Raw genomic sequence first — 20,147 nt, 5'->3', positions numbered from 1 at the left:
GGTTGGGCAAGGTAGTTGAGAGGTTGGTGGCCTCTCAACTCCTGGCAGTCTTGGATGGTGTCCCTCAGGGCTCCACAACTTTGCAAGTCTGCACAGTTCCACACTCTTCTTTGAACTTTTGACTTTGAACTTTGTTCATTGACCAAGCACACCATGAGTCAGGATGGCAGCCATTGAGTTCCTAGAGAGCAGGAAAGCAATCTAGGCGCATTCTCTAAATATGTCAGAATTGCTTGGAAGACAAGTGTGAACAGTGGTGTAGTCCCAAATTCAGAAGTGCAGGTGCTCTCCATGACAGCCCCCACAGCCATGTCCAGATGAAACCTAGCTGCGAAAATGGCATATCTCTATCTGTTGCGGTCTGGTCTGTAAGTTCATGTCAGTGAGTGAGATAGTGAGGCCCAAGCAACTTTATATGATAAATTATGACTAATTTTTCAGACAGGATGAACAATTCTAAAAAGCATACTCTAACTCAAAAATACAAATACTTTTCATCTTCTTGTAGTGACTGTGTTGCTGTGGGTTATTACAAGGGCAGGTGTCTCTTGCTGTCCCATGGAGGAGGACCAAGCAGACTTCTGCTGGAATATAGTAAACATGTTTCCTTCATCAGAATTGAGAGCATCTGTAACTCTGAGGATAAAAATTACTTCCCTGCAGTTTTCAAATTAACTGTGATTACTACTACTTCCCACGGGATCTCCAGTGGCCACTAAAGGGAAAAAAAACCATAAGGACTCTGTTAATATCTCCCGTGTGTCATTCAGAGCTGGTTTGAGGGATGCACGAAGCTGAATCAAGCTGATCAACCTTTAATGTGCAGTCTTGGTTCTTTCAGATCCGCCAAATGAGTGCCCGTCATTCGAATGAGGATGTGGGAAATAGTGAGCTGGCATCTAGAAGGGAGATATTCAAACATGATTTTGTTGTTGATGGTACTGATAGTCTTGTGTCTGTCTGCTGTTTCAAGGAACGCTCCAGTTGCTGGTTGCATTACCTCTGATCCTCTTCCTGTCCTTCACAAGTTCTATCAGTCAGGCGACCTTCTCATCGGTGGGATCATTTCTCAGATCCTTGTATTTTCCTCTCAAATAACTTTTGAAAAACGTCCCTCTTCTGACATTTATTATAGCATTCTGTAAGGAGTACCTCTTTTATTTTTTGATGTATAGCACACAGCAGATAATATTCTTAGGATGGCCAATCCTATGTATGGGTTTTGCTTCTGTGTATTGCAAGTTTGGATTTGAATGACTGCATCCTCTCTTTACTTCAAATAAAGCATCCTTTTCATCTTCTTCTGTTGCCACTGGTGCTGAATAATAATAATAATAATAATAATAATAATAATAATAATAATAGGGGCTACAGAAATCACCATCAGCCAATTAAAAAAAGCAACTTTACTGGGAACAGCCTATATTCGGCAATGATATCTATAACAACAGCAACAACATGGACAATAAAATTCAGCCATCCCAGGTCCTTGGGAAGGACTCGATGTCTGGATAAAACAAACCATTCAATAACACCTGTCTGGCTGTGTAAATAAATACATAATAATAATAAATTAAATAAATATATTGTTTTCCAAATCTTCTTCTGTAATCAGTATCGATCTTGGAAGAATGTCTTGGTTATTTGGGCAATTGGGATTATTTGTCCTGCAACCTGGGCACAGAGGCACCCTTTTCAATTGACTCATATTTGAGAGATCACCTGTCCCTATTCAGTCTAGCTTAGCCTCTCCCCATCGGCTATTTCTAGGCTGTGTCTCTGTGTCTGTTTCATATTGTGAACTCTCTAGGGAGCTATTTCCTCATACTCTTTACCTTAAAAAGGATTTGAGAATGTTTTTTTTAAGTGGCACATTAATATTACAATAATGATTAATGATAACAGTGACCAACATGCCACTCAGCATACTGTGGGACAACAATACGATGCTTGTACTATTGAGCATGACTGCTCTTGTGCCAATATGCATGCTTGTACAATACCGTGCCCTCTGGACATTATGACAGTAGTGTTGTGCAAGTGTGATTGTGTACGTTTGCTGTTAACATTAAAGTGCTCTTTCACAAGAGCACAGCATTGTTTTAGAAGCACCCGTGGAATGGCATGTCATCCTATAATTATAACAACAACAACAATAGCAATAATAATAAAATAATGGTGCAAACAAAAACCATTCAGGATAAGCAGGCTGTTCAACCAATCACCCACCTACTTGAATTTCATAGAATTTCCACCTACATTGTATTTCGGCTAATGCCTCTTTATGGTAGTTGAGAAAGAATTTATCGACTTATTCCTGATTGGCGTTTGGGCAGTCTTGTTTGGGGTATACCTACTTCCATGCAACAACACAGAGGAGACTGTTTGAGGCCATCACAAGTTATTTATGGTTCGGTGAGAAAGCCAGACAACAGGAGACAAGAGTAATTGACAAGCTGGCACCCATTGGAGGTATCTGGACTTTGCGCAGCATTTGCTTCAGTGATATATTCCTGAGTCCAAACTAAATGTTGATGAGCAGTTGTTGGGTTTCTGAGGGTGTTGTCTCATCTGGCAATAAATGCCCAGCATACCAAATAAATGACTAGAAATAAATATGGTGTTGTTGTGATGCAGAAACATCCTTCTCACTGACAAAAGATGTTGTCTACCTTGGGAAGGCAGCAGGAGGACCAAGCAAAAAAAGAAGGCCTCGTTGTGGTGATAGCCATGGAACACCACTTGGAGGATAGTGGTCGTGTCTGACTTTCCCCCCAATGTTGAGGTGGGAGGGTCTCTCCTGAGCAAGGAGTTGATCTTTTAGTGCCTATAAAGATCAACTCCTTGCTCAGAAAAGACCCTGCCACCTCAACATTGGGGGAAAATGCAACCATCCAAATGTCCTCCCAGAGATGCAATTATATTCACCAGAGGTATCATTGTCATCTGTTTTTGGCTTGGATCGGCAGAAGATGTCAGTATTGTCTGTACCCAAGAAGTGTCTCTAACCAAGCACAGCTGAGAGGAAACAGAGGGCAAAAGAGAAGTGGTGGTGGTGGGAGGCTGGTTTGTGAGATACACTTGGCCACCTCCCAGTCCTGTGATTATTTCTTTTAGTCAGCTATACTGTTCCTTTCAGCTGAAATGCTAAGCACTGGGATGTTGTGGAACCATAGAACTGTTGGGTTTGATATCTTCATTTTTCTTAGCTACTAACTCAAATTCTCAAGGAGTTATGTGGTTGCACAGTGCACTATGCTTTGTGGAGTGTGTGTGTGTGTGTGTTTGGGGTGTGTGTGTCATTGCTGTACTCCCCTTAAGCAGAATATACAATTATTTGTAGGGGGAATGTAGGGGGGGCATCTAATATACCCAATGAGACTTCTCTGAAGTTCTGCCATAAGTAGGATTTCATAACTCAGAATGAGCTTTAAAAAGGCGCTTCTTGCCCAATTAGCAGAGGTTACACATTCTGACTGCTCTCTTGGTGTGTGTTTATGTATATGTATGTGTATGTGTGTTCCTACATGCTACTGAAACTAGAATCTTTCATAGCATTCCCAGTGTGAATGTAGTTTACAGAGAATCCAAGAGTCCAGTAGTTTGTGCAAATGATTCATTCCCTTAAGTAGGCTGCATTGATCTTAATGCAAGATATTTAATACATAAATATTGAACTGAAATGCAGATGTCCTCTCCTTGCAGAACATTGACCCAGAATTATCAGCATATTTTGGCCCTGGTATTCGCTGTAAAGGAGATCAATGACAATCCTGAGATCTTGTCCAATATCACCCTGGGCTTCAATATCTATAATAGCCATTTTAATCCAAGGTGGACCATTCATGCTTCATTGGAACTTCTTTCCACACAGAACAGATTCATTCCAAACTACAAATGTGACATGCAGAGCAATCCATTAGCAGTAATTGGGGGACCTAACTCTGATGTCTCCCTCCATATAGCAAAGAATCTGTGCATCTACAAGATACCACAGGTAAGATGTGTGCATGATAAGATGTGTGCATGGAATATGGGTGTTCAAAAGAATATAGATTGACGGCAAAATAATTGACTTGCTTATTGCACAACTTCAGCCCTCCTGCAGATGTTGGACTGCAGCCCCCACAATCCCTGCCATTTGGCCACTGTGGCTGGGGATGATGGGAGCTGTAGTCCTAAACAGCTGGAGGGCTGAAGTCCTACAGAACTGCTCTATACTCACTTGCTGGGGCTCTCCCAAGTTTCAGGCAGGAACCTTTCCCAGGCCTATCTGGATGGGCTTGAACCTGCCAGGACCTCAAATGCTCTGCCACTCAGCTATGGTCCCATCGCCTATGGGGAATAGCTTTAGGCAGACAGAGCTCACATGTAGTCAACCATCCAGATGAAAACCATAGGGAACCCTGCTCAGCAAAGGGAACAATTCATCCTTGCTACCACAGAACCAACTCTCCAACCTCGAGGTACAGGAGGGCATCTTGTTAACTTGCTAGTTCCCCAAAAATCTGCTGCGTGAGACAACCAGCTCACCATGTCTCATGGAAGGGCACCACAGTACCTTCCAAGCTTTGCTGTGGTTATGCCTTTAGATATATGAGTTCTAGGAAGCAGGTGAGAGCAGAGGAGGTGTTTCAGTACAGTTCTATGCTAAATCCATGCCCAACACATTTTAATCTCCTGTTCAGGTATGCTACTTGTAGCAGTTGTGCTGCATAAACTGGCCATGCAAGGAGCAAAGCTTCCTGGAATGATATATTTACTAAGAAAGATATTATTGTTATTAATTGTTTTCATCATTTTCACAGAGGACATTACCACATGCCTTGCCTGCCACCTCCAACCCCGGCCAGAAATGTCAACTCCATGCTTAAACGGACATGGAACTGTTAATGCTCACCACGAAGTGAGCCCTAGGCTAGCCCAAACCATACACCAGAAAACTCTCCTCTAGTCAGGGAACACTTTCATGAAAAGGGCAACTTTGGTAACGTTTTTGAAGAGAAGTTGGTACACTCATGGAGGAGAGCTGGTCTTGTGGTAGCAAGCATGACTTGTCCCCTTAGCTAAGCAGGGTCTACCCTCATTGCATATGAATGGGTGACTTGTGTGAATACTGTAAGATATTCCCCTTAGGGGATGGAGCCACTCTGGGAAGAGCAGAAGGTTCCAAGTTCCCTCCCTGGAAGCATCTCCAAGATAGGGCTGAGAGAGATTCCGGCCTGCAACCTTGGAGAAGCCGCTGCCAGTCTGTGTAGACAGACCAATGGACGGACTCAGTATATGGCAGGTTTCTATGTTCCCATGTTCTGATTCCCCCCCCAATTTGTTTGTGCTGAAATTCAATTTGATTGTGCTGAATATGGTGGTTCATGGCAGTTTCCCTCTTATGCAACTACATAATCATCTGAAAGATTATCATCATCCATAAAATGATCAGCCTAATCTGGGAAGGAGGGATGTCATTTTCCACAGCTCTGTGAGGGTGAAAGAACAGCAGGTTTTGACAAAATGGCAGAGCCTAGCTGCACTGAAGTCATGCTCTGTTGCCCAGCTCAGGAGAGGGTGAAATGATATATGCTTTTCTCCCCTCTTTACAACTAGGCATACATCCCTGAGGGTCATACAAGTCACAGGGAAATATTTCTGGCAGTAAAAAGGGCTTTTGGAGGAAGGGGAGAGAAGCAAAAATTGATGTCCTCCCTCCTGTGTTGTAGAATCAACCTTCAGTGCAGCAAGGAATCTGCCACTCTGTGAGGGCAAAGCCCGTTTCTCCTTGTAGCACCGATAGAGATCTGGGGCAAAGAGATCTGGGGTAAGGATTAGAGTTTATGAAGTGCATCTGTACACACACACAAACACAGTTTTATATGAAAAATCGCTCTTAACCTTTGCTCTCTCTCTTTTAAAAGCTCATATATGGCTGCACTCAGGCAATGAAAAATGACATGCAAGCTGGTTTCCTCTACTGGATGTTTCCAAAAGGGGCTCATCAGTACAGAGGGATTCTCCAATTGCTCCTGCATTTTGGGTGGACGTGGATTGGGTTTTTTTACTTGCCTGATGACAATGGAGAGAGATTTGTACAGGATATGCTGCCCATGTTTTCTGAGAGAGGCATCTGCTTTGACTTTATAGAAACACGACCAACATTTTCTTTTTCAGATCATATTACTGATGCAGTGGAGGAGGCATCAACAAAAATGAAGACTATTTCAGAAAGCACTGCCAATGCATTGGTCATATATGGTGAACTACAGACCATGTTGGTTTTCATACTAATGCACAACTTGGCAGAATCAGAGAATATGCCAATTAAGGCAAGAGGTAAAGTCTGGGTTATGACTGCTCAGATGGATTTCACATCATTTGGGTATCAAAGAAGTGTAGATCTCAAATTCCTCCATGGGGCTCTTTCCTTTGCATTGCATTCAAAAGCGGTGTCAGGATTCTGGCAGTTTCTTCAGAGGAGAAACCCCACCTCAGAAAAAGATGATGGCTTTCTCAGGGTCTTTTGGGAAGATGCATTTAATTGTCATTTCACCAACTCCATTGCAGATGAGGTGGTTGAGGAAATCTGCACTGGGGAGGAGAAGTTGGAGACTCTTCCTGGGTCTGTTTTTGAGATGAGCATGACCAGTCACAGCTACAGTGTCTACAATGCAGTCTATGCTGTGGCACATTCGTTCCATGCCATGCACTCCTCTAAATCTAATCGAAGAGGAAGGGTGGATGCAGGTAGACGGAAGCTTCTACTTCATCTGCCCTGGCAGGTAACCCCCTGATCTGCATCTGTGGGAGTAAAAAGAGGATCCAGACTTATTAGAAAATATCTCTTGGAATAGATTAATTAACGCTGAAGTTCTAGGACTGTTGTCACCTACGTTCTACAGATAGCTCACTGATGCTCCTGCTCGCATAAAGGCGCTAGTGAATTTATTAGGTTCAGCCCAACAAAGATTTACAAGTTGTTTAGAATTGTTATACACATAATCAAGTGGGTAGTCAAGTTCATATGATGAAATTTAATCACCATCCTTTGATTTTCCTTTCATTCCTACCAAATTAGCTGATTAGCTCTGCTCTTGGAACACAAGAACTCCTGGCACTGTTTGTGAGCAGTGGCTGAAGCACTAAAAGGGGTGGGGTTTATTTATTTCTTGTCATTATTAAGGTGTTGCTCTTCACAATATGTATCGAGGGGTGTTGCTTTGGAGGAAGCCCTGCCAACTGAGGTGGTCCTTGGCAGAGGGCGATATGTCAGTGGGAGTGGGACATGCCAGGTCAGTGGAAGGCGCACTGGTTATATCGAAGCAATAACACCTTCCAGTTCTTCACCTTCCAGTCCTTCTCCCATCCAAGGAGACCCCAGTAACTCTCCCAGTTGCCCACCTTGCCTGAACCTGGTGCTATTTAATGCCAGGCCCCCTAAATGCAAAGACCACGCCTCACAGAATTAGCATTCCATAAATGTGAAGGCCACAGCCATCCTGGATGAGCGCGCGGACCTGGTGTGCATTAGAGAAACCTGGTTGGATGAAGGGGGAGATATAAATTTATCTCAGCTGTGCCCACCAGGTTTCCGCATGCAGTATCAACCAAGGCAGGGCTGGCGGGGAGGTGAGGTTGCCCTTGTTCATCAGGAGACCATCCCCCTCACCAAATTCATTTTCCACCTAAAATCACAAACCTAACTAAAAACCACCAAGCAACACAAACTACAAAGAAAATATTTAAACACAAGCAATTTTTTAAAAAAATCCAAACAAGCATTTAAAAGCAAGCATTTGAAAAACAGAGAGTGTGTAAGAGCGAGCATTTAAAAACAGACACATTTTAAACCTTTTAAAAGGTTTAAAGCAACAACCCTTGAGAAGCCTTATTTTTTTGTGCATGCAATAATAAAGAAAATTCCACCTCAGACTGGCAGGGCCACCACAACTTTGCCAAGAGCCTGCATACCAAGGCTCTCAAACAATTCCAGACCACTGACTCATCATTGGTGGTCCGTGCATGTATGGTGCGTGCATGTATGAGAGTGGGTACTAGAACTTAGGAAGGAAGCAAAGCAACTATATACAACAGTTGCTAAACTTTATTGGTTATTTACAATATATACAGCCAGGCTTCTAGTGTACTTCTAGTGTACTTCTAGTGTACCATGTGCTTCACCATGGCCCCCAAGTGCTGCTGGATAGGGGCACCAGATGATCAGCATCAGTGGGATGCATGCATATAGGTCTGCATGTATCAACCGCACTAGTGGCAGACTCTGACACATGTGCTTTTTAGGGTTGTGCACAAATTGATTTCTTCATTTCGATAGGTGCCCGAATCGAAACACCCCTGATTTGTTTTGGGTCCAAATCTGACCCCCTGAATCACTCCAGATTTGATTTGTATCCAAATTTTCTGAATACAAATCCAAATCGAATCAGATTTTTTAAAAAGGGCCCCGGGGCCAAAAGAGTGGGATGGGTAGTAGTGCCCAATGGGTGCAAGGAAGCTAGCACCCAAATTTTTAAAAAAAATGGACAAAGGGGTGGTTTTTAATTGATTTTTGAAGTTGGCAAGTCTTTGGGGCAGAAAGGGGCTTTTGGGGGCAGAAGAGTGGGTCAGTTGGTAGTGCCCCAATGGGTGCCTGCTACCATCCAGATTTCAAATAAATTGGTGAAAGGGGTGATTTTTAAAGAATTTCTGAATTTTCTAAATCTTTAAGCTTTTCCCCCCTAGGGAATAATGGGGATTTCAGCAGCCCCATAACTCTACTTGGGGGGCACCAGAGTGGCCCAGAGCAAGTGGTGGTGTAGTAGTGCAGCTAGGGTGCCAACCACCCCCAAACCCACAAGCCCATGGGGCACTGGGTTTTGTTGATTCTGAGGTGTTCTGAAAGGAGATTCTCTGGTAGCAAATGAGGGTGGATTCAACTCTCATTCAAATACCAATATAGAGCAGCAATGTAGGTGCTGACCAGTATTCCCTCTAACAGGGATTCCCAGATATTGTTGACTACAACTCCCATAATCCCCAAGCAAAAGCCATTGCAGCTGGGAATTCTGGGAGTTGTAGTTAACAACATCTGGGAATCTCTGTTAGAGGGAACACTGGTGCTGACTTACTTCTAGTACTACTACTTTACACCTGCATGGAACTTCTTATCAGGACCACTCACCATATCTCTTATTGTAATTTGTACTTTTCTCTTCATCTGTGTGAATTGCTCTCTTCCCCAACACCCAATTCAGCTCCACCACTTTCTGAGAAGTGTTGCCTTTAACAACAGTGTTGGGGAAAAAGTTTCCTTTGATGAAAATGGGGAATTAGTTGCTGGATTTGACATCATTAATTGGGTCACATTCCCAAATCAGTCCTTCCTTCGAGTCAAAGTTGGCAGGATGGAACCAGAAGCTCCTACAGAACAGGTGCTCACCATTCAGGAAGATGCCATTATATGGCCCAGGCGGTTTAACCAGGTGGGAGTCTGTGTATATTTGAAGGAATCTCCATTCATTCCCCAAATATTGTTTTAAATGTTTCATTATTCAGATGCTATACCCATGTTCAAATGCTATGTTCAGTGTACACAAGTACAGGTATTCACAAATTTTGTTCATCACACTTACAGTAGTATGTTTCCTATCTATGCCCTGTATATGATGTGATGTCTGCACAAGTTCACTATTAAATGAATAGATGTAATTCACAAAAAACATTCATAGAGTCACCTGTACACCCGTACAATTTATTATCTGCATAGGGCTTGAGATCACTCTGTATCCAGATTCTATCATTAGGTGACACTCATTGAAACCATGATTTGCTGTTCCATGGCATAACTTTGAAACCGTTTGACCTTTAAATGTTTTGGTTACTAAAGCTGTAATGCTGAGAAAGTTTAGTTGGGAGTAAGTCTCATTGAATACAATGGAAGTTACTTCCAAGTAAAAATGAACAAGCCTGTGAAAACACAGCCAAAGCATGAGAAATACATGACCATAAGGAAAGGTGAATTGCAGAAAAGAGCAGAATACCATGGCCGGCTCCGTTTTCTTGTGTTCCAAAGGATAAAATACTGGATGAGAACTGGAAATTGTGGATTGAGTTGCCCAAAACCTTTATCTAGGCCTGAAGTCAGCAGGCAGTATCTTCAGGCTCTTAGAATAGAAGCCAGGACTGCCATTCTGCTGATGGCCCACATTGTTGCCTACACTGCTCTGAAATGATGCTATTTGGGAGGCATCAAAGAGAAAAACTAATGCTCCCTAGGTGGCAGTCACCAAATGCAATTGTGAACAAAAGGTTTTAAAAATGTAAAGAGCTCTTGCCAAAGTGAGCCAGGAGTGGGCACCCACATGGGAAAACTGGACCAGGACAGTTTGGTCCGGCACCATCTTGAACACTCCCCGCCCCGGTTTGGTTCAGTCCAGGGGGGTTCACGAATATTTTTTTTAATTTTTTTAAAAAAACTTATCCCTCTTTGGGGGAGTTGTTGAAGGCGGCAGGGGATGCGGGTCAATGGAGGCTTTCCCTCCCCTCACCGGCTTCCCTTACAGTCCAAACTGGCCCATTCAGCTGGCTCTTTGGCTCATTTGGGCCTTCCCCCTTCGGTGCAGCAGCCATTTTGGAGGCTGCCGCATCTGCAATTGGCCTCTGCATGATCCAGGCCATGCAGAGACCAATTGCGCAGGCGTGGCAGCCTCCAAAATGGCCACTGCACCAGAGCTGGAAGGCCCAAATGGGCCAAAGAGCCGGCTGAATGGGCCGGTTTGGGCTGTAAGGGAGGCCGGTGGTGGGAGGGGGAACCTCCATGGACCTCCCACCTCGCTGCCTCCTACAACTCCCCTGAAGCGGTTAAGTAAAGAAAAGTCCACGAACCCCACAAACAGTTGGTGGGTGTGGTGTGTGTTCGGTCAGGGGTTATACCAAACGGGATGGTTCAGTTTGACCTCAAACCATCAAGCTGAACAGGTTTGACGTAGAACAGGTTTGACGTAGAACAGGTTCGTCGTTGAACCTGTTTGCACATCCCTAGTCTCATCTCTCATTGGCCAGCCTGCATAAGCTAATTCCATGGATCATGGGCACATTGCTTATATGGAGTCTGGGTTACCAGTCAGGTTTGCTGATGACACCAAATCATTTGGTGTGATTTCAAAAAAAGGATTGAGAAGGGCTCCAAAAGGATCTCTCCTACCTAAGTTTTTCATTGCAAACTGCCCACAGGTGGAGGTTTTCGGCGGTATAGAAATATGTTTAATAAATAATAAATAAATAAGTGAATGGGCTTGAAAATGTCTAATGCATTTCAAAGTAAGTGAGTGTGAAGTGAGGCACATAGTGGCAAAAAGGGTTCCTGATTTTAAATATACAGTACATTGGTGGGGTCTGAGCTGTCACTGACCATCCAGGAAAAGTATCTCGAGGTCATGGTAGATAGCTCACTGAAAAGTCTGTATCAGCAGCTGTAAAGAATAATAATTTTGTATTAGAGGTTATTAGGAAAGGGATTTTCCTGGTGAATTTGTGCAAGATCCCTGTGGAGATTTAGAGCTTTCACGGGGAATGTATCTGTAAAGCTTTTCGCTCTCTCTGCTGTCAGCTTTGTGAAAGAACTCTGATGGGGGGGGCTTTTTTTTTTTTAAAGGCTAGTTAAAAGGCTGAGAAGCAGAGATCAATGAAAATTAACTAAAATAAAACTGGAATTAACATTAATACAGGAAGTGGCTAAGCAAAGGCAGATTAAAAAGCAATTAAGAAATGAAATGAAAGGAGCTATGGCTGGTGGTGGTGCACAAGTACACCGAGATTTTTTTAAAAAAAGGCTGATTACAAAGGTTGAGAGGTAGAGATTAATGAAAATCTGAAAGGAGAATGGATGTCCAACACACTGTGAGACAGACTCATGTGAGTTGTGTAGGTTGCTGTCCAGAAAGGCTCATGGTGTGAATCAAGTGAATAGAAATATGTTTTTCCCCCTCTTTTACAATATTAGATCCTAGTGTCATCAGTTGGAGCTAAATTTTATTTATTTATTTATTTATTTATTTTATTGCTAAATATATATACCGCCTTTCATTAAAACAATCCCAAGGTGGTTTACAGCAGAATTTAAAAACAAGATTGTGAAAATGACACAATTAAAATATTAAGCTAAAAATATAAAACAAATCTGATTTAAAAAATTAAAACACAAGCATAAAAACAACACAAAATACAAATGTTGGGACAAACAAAGGGAAGTACTTCTTTCCCCAATGTATAGTTAAACTATGGAATTTGCTGCTGCCAGATGTGGTGATGGCCATGAATCAAGATTGGTTTAAAAGGGGATTAGAGAAATTCATGTAGGGTAGGGCTACCAGTGGCTACTAGTCTGGATATAGTTGTATATGGGGTCATTCACACAAACAAAAACTGTGTTCTACCTGGGTTTGGGAGCTTTGTTTGCTTCCAATTTGTGTTTATGTGGAAGCAAGGTAGGATGAAAAACCTTGGTTGAAGTGCTTGCATGGAAGCAAGGTAGGGATCAAAACCTGGGTAGCTTTTCCTCCTACCTGACTTCCACACAGTCACTTCTACTCAGGTTTTCCTCTTACCTTGCTTCCATACAACTGAAAACTGGGAGCACACACAGTTCCCAAACCCAGGTAGAACACAGTTTTTGGTTGTATGAATGACCTCTTTATCTACCAGGATCAGAGGAGCATACTCCTGAACACCAGGTGCCTAGGAACACCAACAGAAAGCAGCATTGCCCTCATTCCCTCACTTGTGGACTTCCCATATGCACCTAGCTGGCCCCAGTAAGACCCCAGTCCTCCTTTCAGGCTCTCCTGAAAGCCAACAATGAACTCAAATGACATATTTTTGCCGTGAGTGTATTCCACATCCCAGGAGCAGCTACAGAGAAGGCCCGCCTCTGAGTCAACACCAGACATACTGGTGGTAACTGGAGATGCTGGATTTCATGGCCCTTCGCCTGATCTACCAAGGTCTCTCTTATGTTCATATAGCAGCTTAACCCTTCTCTCCTTTCTGATCACAAGAATGCCGACCAGAAATGCAAGGGGAAAGCCAGAGTGGGAATATAAATTATAGATGGACCTCTGTTATTCAAACTCTTCAAACATAAAATATTGCCCTCTTTCATTTATGGACAGGTGCAGCCCCTTTCTCTGTGTAATGACAATTGCCATTCCGGGTATAGTAGGACTGAGGTGGAAGGGAAGCCATTTTGCTGCTATGATTGCCTTCCATGCCCAGTAGGGAAAATTTCAAATCAGAAAGGTAAGGAATGACATATATAAATCCTATCAAATATTGGGCTATGATCAGTGGCAGGTGGTGAGGGTGGCGAGAGGCACCTTTAAAAATAAATGAGCAGGTGCTTATCAGTGTTTCCACAGCCCCTGCAAGCTGTCTCAAGCAGCAGCATTCTGCCTGGCATCCCACACATGCTTACCAGGAAAGGAGAAGAGAGCTGGTCTTGTGGTAGCAAGCATGACTTGTCCCTATAGCTAAGCAGGGTCTGCCCTGGTTGCATATGAATGGGAGACTTGATGTGTGAGCACTGCAAGATCAGATAAGGAGTCTGTGCAAACCAACTGTGCTTTTGGGCTGTTTGAGAGCTATTTGCAAATAATATTCCAACAATAAGAAGACAGAATCTGATATCACCAATGTTCTTGTCCTCTTCTCTAAAGCAATCCCACAAAAAGAAAAATATGTATTATATTTCTGAGGTAACCCAGAGAGACCATATTATGCCTGTTTTAAAACAGTTGCACTGGCTGCCATTATGTTTCTGGGCAAAATAAAAAGTTATGGTTACTACCTTTAAAGCCCTGAACAGCTTAGGTCCGGGCTACCTTAGAAAGTGACTTTTTCTCTGCATGATCCCCACTGCACGTTAAGGTCATCAGAGGGGTCCGTCTTGAGTTACCACCATTCCATCTGGTGGCGACTCAGAGGTGGGCCTTCTCTGTAGCTGCTCCTGGGCTGTGGAATACACTCACGTCACGGCAGAAATATGTCATTTGAGTTCATTGTTGGCTTTCAGGAGAGCCTTTACAACGTATGTCTTTGGCGTGGCCTTCCAGAGTTTTAAAACTGTTTAAATGCTTTAATTGTGAATGGGTTTATGCTGTTTTCAAATTGTTCTGTAATGATTGTTTTAAAACAAGTTTTAAGCTGTTTTTATATTGTTCTGTAATGATTGTTTTTCAAAAGGATTGATTTGTGGGTTTTTTCTTTATTGTTGTGGACTGCCCAGAGCCGTTTGTATGGGGCGGTATATAAATGTAATAAACAAACAAATAAATAAATACCAGATGAAGGCAGCAATAACTTCCAGTTCTTGGTAGTGGTCCTATTGTCCTGCACGCTATGGATGTCTGCACCTGCCTAGACAAGACCCCGGGGAACCTTCTAGAACTATCAAAGCCTTTTGGCAGTAGCCCCGCCCCCACAGTGACATACCCTCTCCTCAGGCATACCTCCTTCAGTCTTTTCCAACTGCTGCGATAGCAACATCTTTTTGCCTTGGTTTTCTGAGGCCAGAGCTAATTTTTTTAAAGCCTTTACTACTTCTATACAATATACAATATACCTTGTTATTTTTGGTTTGTTTTGCTTTCTATCACCTTGTTATATCACCTTGCCTTTCCCTTTTGAGTGTTCTTTTTCATTTCGTATTCCCCCCAACCCAGCACATGACCTCCCACCATTTTTCCCCTCAGAGGCCTAAAGTCGTGTCTCAATACCATGTTTCTCGGGATATTTGCCTCGCAGTGTTCTTTTCTTCACCCACCTTGGATGAAGAACACTCTTGGCACACGCTGGACATTAAACGTGCCCTCTCCTTCTATCTGTATTACACACATCTGTTCCGCAAGTCAAACTCCTTGTTTATCTGCTTTGCTGGTCTTAACAATGGGAAGCAGGTGTCCTCACATAGACTCTCTGCCTGGATCACAGCTGCAATTAAGCATGCGTACATCCTGGCTAAGAAGTCACTGCCGCCTTCTGTTGGAGCGCACTCGACAAGGGCTATGGCCACCTTTACAGCTTTTCTTCTTGGGGTTTCCCTTGATGCCATATGTAGAGTGGTGATCTGGAAGGGTTGGTAGTCCTTTTTCTGCAACTACGCCCTGGATACCAGGTCAAGGACTCATTCCCAGTTTGGGAAAGCAGTCCATCCTGCAATAGATGCCTTCTTCTCCCGCCATCAGATGCTCAGAAGAATTGTCTCCCATTCACTATTTATTACTGCTCAGATTCCACACACAGGAATAACACACACACACCTATCCATAAATACTTGTTTATCCACACACACACCTATCCATAAATTCTTGTTTGGGGTGTGGCTACCAGAGAAACAGGACCCACATAAGAACGGTCCTGCTGGATCAGGCCCAAGGCCCATCTAGTCCAGTACCCTTCTTCACACAGTGGCCCACCAGATGCCTCTGGGGAGCCCACAGGCAGGAGCTGAGGGCATGCCCTCTCTCTTGCTGTTAATCCCCTGCAGCTGGTACTCAGAGCACTTATTGAATCTGGTACTTATTGTATCCCTCCAGAATACAATAAGAAGTATGTTCAAAAACTAAATTAATTGAGACTACTGTGTGGGTTTTTTTAAGCTCCAGTAGTGGCTGATAAGGCAATTTAGCAGAACAGAAACAATTTTAGCAGAAACAAAACAGAAAGTTGCTTTTAGGGTTGTGTTTTTTGTTTTCTGTTTTGTTTTTGGCCCGAATCCAAAACACCCCCATTTTGTTCTTTGTTCAAAATCAGCTAATTTGAAACACCCCCATTTTGTTTGTTTGAAATTGCAAAATCCGAATCTGAAACATTTTGGATTTTTAAAAAATGCCCCCTGGGCAAAACTAGTGGGTGGGGGTGGTAGTGCCCAATGGGTGGAAGCTACCAACCAAATTTCAGAGGAATTGGGCAAAGGGCTGGTTTTTGGTGAATTTTTGATGTTTAAAATTTTTCCCATAGGGAATAATGGAGGTTTCAGCAAAAGTATAGCTTCACGGGGGGGGGAGGGAAGGAGTGGCACAGAGCAGGGTAGTGTGGGTGGTAGTGCCCAGTGGAGGCAAGGAAGCTGCCAAAATTCTTTCAAAGGAATTGGGCAGAGGGCTGATTTTTAAAGATTTAATGAAGTTTACTCATCTTTAAGGTTCTTCCCCATAGGGAATGGTGGAGTTTTCCATAGCTCCATAACTGTACTTGGAGGGCACCGGGGTGGCCCAGAGCGAGTGGTGGTGTAGAGCACATAGGGTGTGCCCTATGGGTTGCTAACCATGGGGTACTGGGTTCTGTTGTTTCTGAGATGTTTTGAGTATAGATTCTCTGGTAGCATATGAAAATGGATTCATGGTTTGTCATTTAAAATCTCATAAGCTACCAGATAATCTACAGGCTGGGCTTAGTCTGGCACAAGGCAGGCATAGGCAATGGCATGACATCTCTCAAGGGTGTGTGCGTATGAAAAAAAAATTCTTATGGAACAAAAAAGCAATGCAGCAGATAAATCCATTCCCAGGCATCATCATGGCAACTTGAGGCATGCCATGCAATACGATCTAGTTCTCTTTCTTTCTCTTCAATGAGGCAGAAAGGCCGAAAGGCGAATGAATAACTAACTTGTTGAATGAATTGAAATCCCCTCCTTGAATGCTCCCCCACCCTTGCCCTTTCTTCAACCCTTCCCCTGGTCAATGTGGGGTCAGTGAAGAGTGGCAAGAGGCAAAAGATTCAACTGGGAACAAGGAGGGAATCATCAGAAGGTCAGCCCATGCTTTAGGTCACTGATGGGAAGCTGGAAGGGCAGGAAAGTCAAAGAGATGTCAAACACAAAATGGAGACTGACTCAGAGAACGCCACAAAATGGAGGTCCGAAACAACAAAATGTTTTTAGCCGAAACAGGGACATTTTGTTTTGTGTAGAAAACTTTTGGATTTGGAAAATTGGCTTTTTGTTTTGTCTACAAAACACCCGAAATGGCCCATTTCGAGTACAAAATGTTTTGTACCCGAAACGTTTTGCACATCCCTAGTTGCTCTTGAGTATTCTAGTCAGAATGATTCAATTTGAAATATATGGGTTATTATTAGCCAGAGGAGCTCATTTTGCAAAACAAAGCCTTTTTCTCTTGTTGATTCCAGTCCAAAGAAGTGGGTTGTTCCTTGAGTATGGTTTCCTTTAAATATATTTCCCTGAAGAAACTGAGAATATCTGATTAAACATAACATAACATAAGAACACAAGAACAGCCCTGCTTGTTCTTATGTCATAAGAACAATCTTGCCTTGGGATTGTTTTTAATGAAAGGCGGTATATAAATTTAACAATAAATAAATATTTTTTTAAAAAAAATAAAATGGATTTTAATAGTCCTAATACAGGACTTTATACTGCTGAAATTTTCATATTCCAGTGCAGTAAACATTCTACCACATTTTCTTTTCCAGACATGGATGACTGCTTCCAGTGTGCAACAGAATATTATCCAAACAGTGATCAGGATTTTTGCATTCCCAAGGCCATCACCTTTCTGACTCATGAAGAACCTTTGGGGATCAGTTTGGGCATTTTTGCTCTGTCCTTTGCTTTCATCACAGCTTTTGTGCTGAGGATCTTCATTAAGCACAAGGACACTCCCATTGTCAAAGCCAACAACCGAAACCTCACCTACATTCTCCTCATTTCCCTCCTTCTCTCCTTCCTTTGTGTTTTGTTGTTCATTGGCAAGCCTGAGAGTATCACATGTCTCTTTCGACAAGCTGCTTTTGCCATCATCTTCTCTGTGTCAGTTTCTTGTGTCTTAGCCAAAACGGCAATTGTGGTTCTGGCTTTCATGGCCACCAAGCCAGGGTCCAGCATGAGAAAGTGGGTGGGGAAAAGGTTGGCCTACCTCATCGTTCTTTGCTGCTCTCTCATTCAAACCACCATTTGTACAGTGTGGCTGGCAACTTCCCCACCATTCCCGGATCTAGACATGACCTCCATGGCTAAAGAAATGATCCTGGAATGTAATGAAGGCTCCACTGCCATGTTTTATTCTGTGCTGAGCTTCCTGGGCTTCCTGGCTACAGTGAGCTTCATCTTGGCTTTCTTGGCCAGGAAGTTGCCTGACAGTTTTAACGAAGCCAAGTTTATCACCTTCAGCATGTTGGTCTTTTGCAGCGTTTGGTTGTCCTTTCTTCCAGCCTACTTGAGCACAAGGGGGAAATATATGGTAGCCGTGGAAATATTCTCAATCCTGGCCTCCAGTTCAGGATTGCTCTTTTGTATCTTTTTGCCCAAGTGCTATATCATTGTGCTGAGGCCTGACTTGAACCAAAGGGGGGAGTTAATCAGAAGAAAGAACTAAAGGTTCTCTGGCCCTGATCCAGCCAAAGCTATCCATGAGGAATCCTATTGTAAACAATGGGTGTAAAGTCCGTTGTGGCTCCCTTATTCCATTGTTTCCATTTATTCCTAATTGAGCTAATTGCAATTGGATCAGGGCCTGTGTTTTTTGCCATATGCTGCGGAGGTTTTTACTTTTTCACTAGGGTGTAAATCTACTGCAATCAGTGGCATTAAACTGGGAGTGAACCTACATTAATAGATTATATTTATGCTCATCTGTTTTCATATTTTTATTTATTTGTTCTAACTATAGACCACTAAATCATAAAATGTGAAGGCAGTTCATATTTTAAGCAAAAGCCACTATCAACAGTCTTTGTTATTCCAATAGACCATACAACGAGGAAATATATACCTGCCATGGAAATATTCTCCATCTTGGCAACCAGTGCCTGTTGTACAACAGTTGCTGTACACCAATCTTGTACAATGATGTTGCAGAACAGTCTTGAATAATGATGATGTGGAAATTCCAAGGAAGCAGATTTAGGCTAGACAATAGGAAGAATTTCCCAACTGTAAAGGGGAGGAAAGCGCTAGCCAGGCCATCAGGCGGGGAAGGAAAGCGCCTGCCAGGTTGGCCGGTGAGGGAAAGCAGACTGGGAGGGGGAGAACGGACTGGAGCTGAAGTGGGGGAGGAGGATGGACTGGGGCTGAAGGGAGGGAGAAAAATGAAGATGGAGAGGAGAGACAGGCAGTTCTAAGGGTGCAGATGCTTTGCGCCAGATCAGCTAGTTTCATTTAGTTTTGTTTTTAAACAAATGGTTGACCTCATTCTCAGTGAAAAGGTTGCAAAATTTTTGACATTCAACATAGGGACATGTCATCTTATGATTTGAGGACATACAAAATTATCATGTCATTTGGAGGACAATTTAATGTTGGTTTGTCAACTTTAAAACAAACCAAACTTTGAAAACTTTACAGTTTGGATTCTTTTCACTCTGATCCTGATCATTATGTTGTGTTGAGTGGAGTGTTGCTAACTGTAGCTGATACAGCATTAAAATATTCCTTAAGCAATTTGTTGTCAGACTTATTTGTTTTTCTAAAAAGTGGAAATGACATTCTGATAGTTTGTACATTCGATGCACCTATTACTATTAATCTGGAGAAGCATGAGTGATAACTCCTTATGTCCCAAAAAATCAAATGTGACATAAAATCAAATGTGACATATTTTTCAAATGTGAAAAATCTCAATGTGACATAAGACACCACAGTACCCTCCAAAAGGATACAGATAAAAACTGGCAGGTTTTTTTGGGCAGAAAGCAAAATTCACTCCATAGTTACAGAGAGAATTTCTGTAGCAGAGGAGATGCATACCCAAGAATCTTTCGGAATGGCACTGAAATGCCAGTATATAAATATAATACTTTTATATTATACATCCATCCATCCATTCATTCTACCAGGAAGAGCAATTTTAACAAACCTATTTATTTATTTATTTGATTGATTGATTGATTGATTGATTTCTATACTACCCTTCCAAAAACAAAATGTAAGACAGACACCAGCAATAGTCACTGGAGGTACTGTGCTGGGGATGGGTAGGGCCATTATTAAGATTAATTTTTATTAGGATTAAAAACACACAAATATTGGGGGGGGGCTTTGTTTATTGCTGTGCTGCTGTGATTTTTTGCAAGGTCAAGTGTCTCTTGCTGTCCCGTGGAGGAGGACAAAGAATATTTGTTCTGCTGAAATGGAATAAACA

General features: G+C 42.6%; 1 protein-coding gene across 1 annotated transcript; it reads left to right on the top strand.

Moving 5' to 3' along the window:
* The first annotated feature begins 1,013 nt into the window (after positions 1-1,013).
* Positions 1,014-18,383, top strand: LOC128331580 (vomeronasal type-2 receptor 26-like). Its single transcript, XM_053265157.1, has 6 exons — positions 1,014-1,141; positions 3,820-3,997; positions 5,913-6,773; positions 9,246-9,473; positions 13,161-13,287; positions 17,482-18,383. The coding sequence occupies exons 2-6, from the start codon at positions 3,905-3,907 to the stop codon at positions 18,381-18,383; spliced, it is 2,211 nt and encodes a 736-aa protein (XP_053121132.1). The 5' UTR covers positions 1,014-1,141; positions 3,820-3,904.
* Positions 18,384-20,147: the final 1,764 nt, after the last annotated feature.

Source organism: Hemicordylus capensis, chromosome 6 (assembly GCF_027244095.1).
Source record: "Hemicordylus capensis ecotype Gifberg chromosome 6, rHemCap1.1.pri, whole genome shotgun sequence".
NCBI lineage: Eukaryota > Metazoa > Chordata > Lepidosauria > Squamata > Cordylidae > Hemicordylus > Hemicordylus capensis.
This window is presented reverse-complemented; position numbering and strand designations above follow the sequence as displayed.